The following is a 1,355-nucleotide window of genomic DNA, read 5'->3' on the forward strand; positions in this document are numbered from 1 at the left end:
AGTTGAATACAGTTTAAATAAGTAGGGGTGAGGGTGTACAGTGTGTTGATATACAGTTTAAATAAGTAGGGGTGAGGGGTGTACAGTGTGTTAATACAGTTTAAATAAGTAGGGGTGAGGGGTGTACAGTGTGTTATATACAGTTTAAATAAGTAGGGGGTGAGGGTGTACAGTGTGTTGAATACAGTTTAAATAAGTAGGGGTGAGGGTGTACAGTGTGTTATATACAGTTTAAATAAGTAGGGGTGAGGGTGTACAGTGTGTTATATACAGTTTAAATAAGTAGGGGTGAGGGTGTACAGTGTGTTATATACAGTTTAAATAAGTAGGGGTGAGGGTGTACAGTGTGTTATATACAGTTTTTAAGTTTAAATAAGTAGGGGGTGAGGGGTGTACAGTGTGTTGAATACAGTTTAAATAAGTAGGGGGTGAGGGGTGTACAGTGTGTTGTATACAGTTTAAATAAGTAGGGGGTGAGGGGTGTACAGTGTGTTATATACAGTTTAAATAAGTTGGGGGTGAGGGGTGTACAGTGTGTTATATACAGTTTAAATAAGTAGGGGGTGAGGGGTGTACAGTGTGTTATATACAGTTTAAATAAGTAGGGGGTGAGGGGTGTACAGTGTGTTGAATACAGTTTATATAAGTAGGGGGTGAGGGGTGTACAGATTCATAACAAACGGGCATTTGATCTAACCTATTGGAACTAGACTCTCCCACACTCTTTGGTCGTTACTTCCTCTGTCTAAAAGACTCAGTCTGATGTTCTCCACACCCGACAGGCAGTCTAAAAACACCTGAAATGTGGGGTGGAAGTTTGGGCTGTAGTCATAGTCTAACTGCCCACTCTGAAACACAAGATGAAAAATAATATTAGCCAAATGTAGACAGTAACAGAGAGATAGAATTACTGTAGCTGGACATATAGCACATAGAACATTTTTCTTGTGGGAACTTCCTGGTGTCAGGTACATGCACATAAAAACCACACATCAAACCCAACACCACAAACCAGTAGTAGCACATTACAAAGGAATACTTACACTGAGTGTACAAAACATTAAGGACACCTTCCTAACAGTTTTGTCAAGTTGGCTGGATGTCCTTTGGGTGGTGGATCATTCTTGATACACACGGTAAACTGTTGAGCGTGAAAAACCCAGCTGTTTTGCAGTTCTTGACACAAGCCAACTACTGTACCATACCCTGTTCAAAGGCACTTAAATATTTTGTCTTGCCCATTCACCCTCTGAAAGGCACATTCAATGGCCCATTCACCCTCTGAAAGGCACATTCAATGGTCCATTCACCCTCTGAATGGCACACATACACAATCCATATCTGAATTGTCTCAA

General features: G+C 40.7%; 1 protein-coding gene across 1 annotated transcript in view; it reads right to left on the reverse strand.

The window, feature by feature from the left end:
* Window positions 1-692: 692 nt before the first annotated feature.
* The window catches only part of LOC115116029 (uncharacterized), a 26,753-nt gene continuing 26,090 nt past the window's right edge, over window positions 693-1,355 (reverse strand). Inside the window, exon 17 of the mRNA XM_065010959.1 lies at window positions 693-848. Within this exon, the coding sequence (XP_064867031.1) occupies window positions 693-848 (156 nt within the window). The remainder of the gene's footprint in view (window positions 849-1,355) is intronic.

The sequence above is a fragment of the Oncorhynchus nerka genome, linkage group LG26 (assembly GCF_034236695.1).
Source record: "Oncorhynchus nerka isolate Pitt River linkage group LG26, Oner_Uvic_2.0, whole genome shotgun sequence".
Classification (NCBI taxonomy): domain Eukaryota; kingdom Metazoa; phylum Chordata; class Actinopteri; order Salmoniformes; family Salmonidae; genus Oncorhynchus; species Oncorhynchus nerka.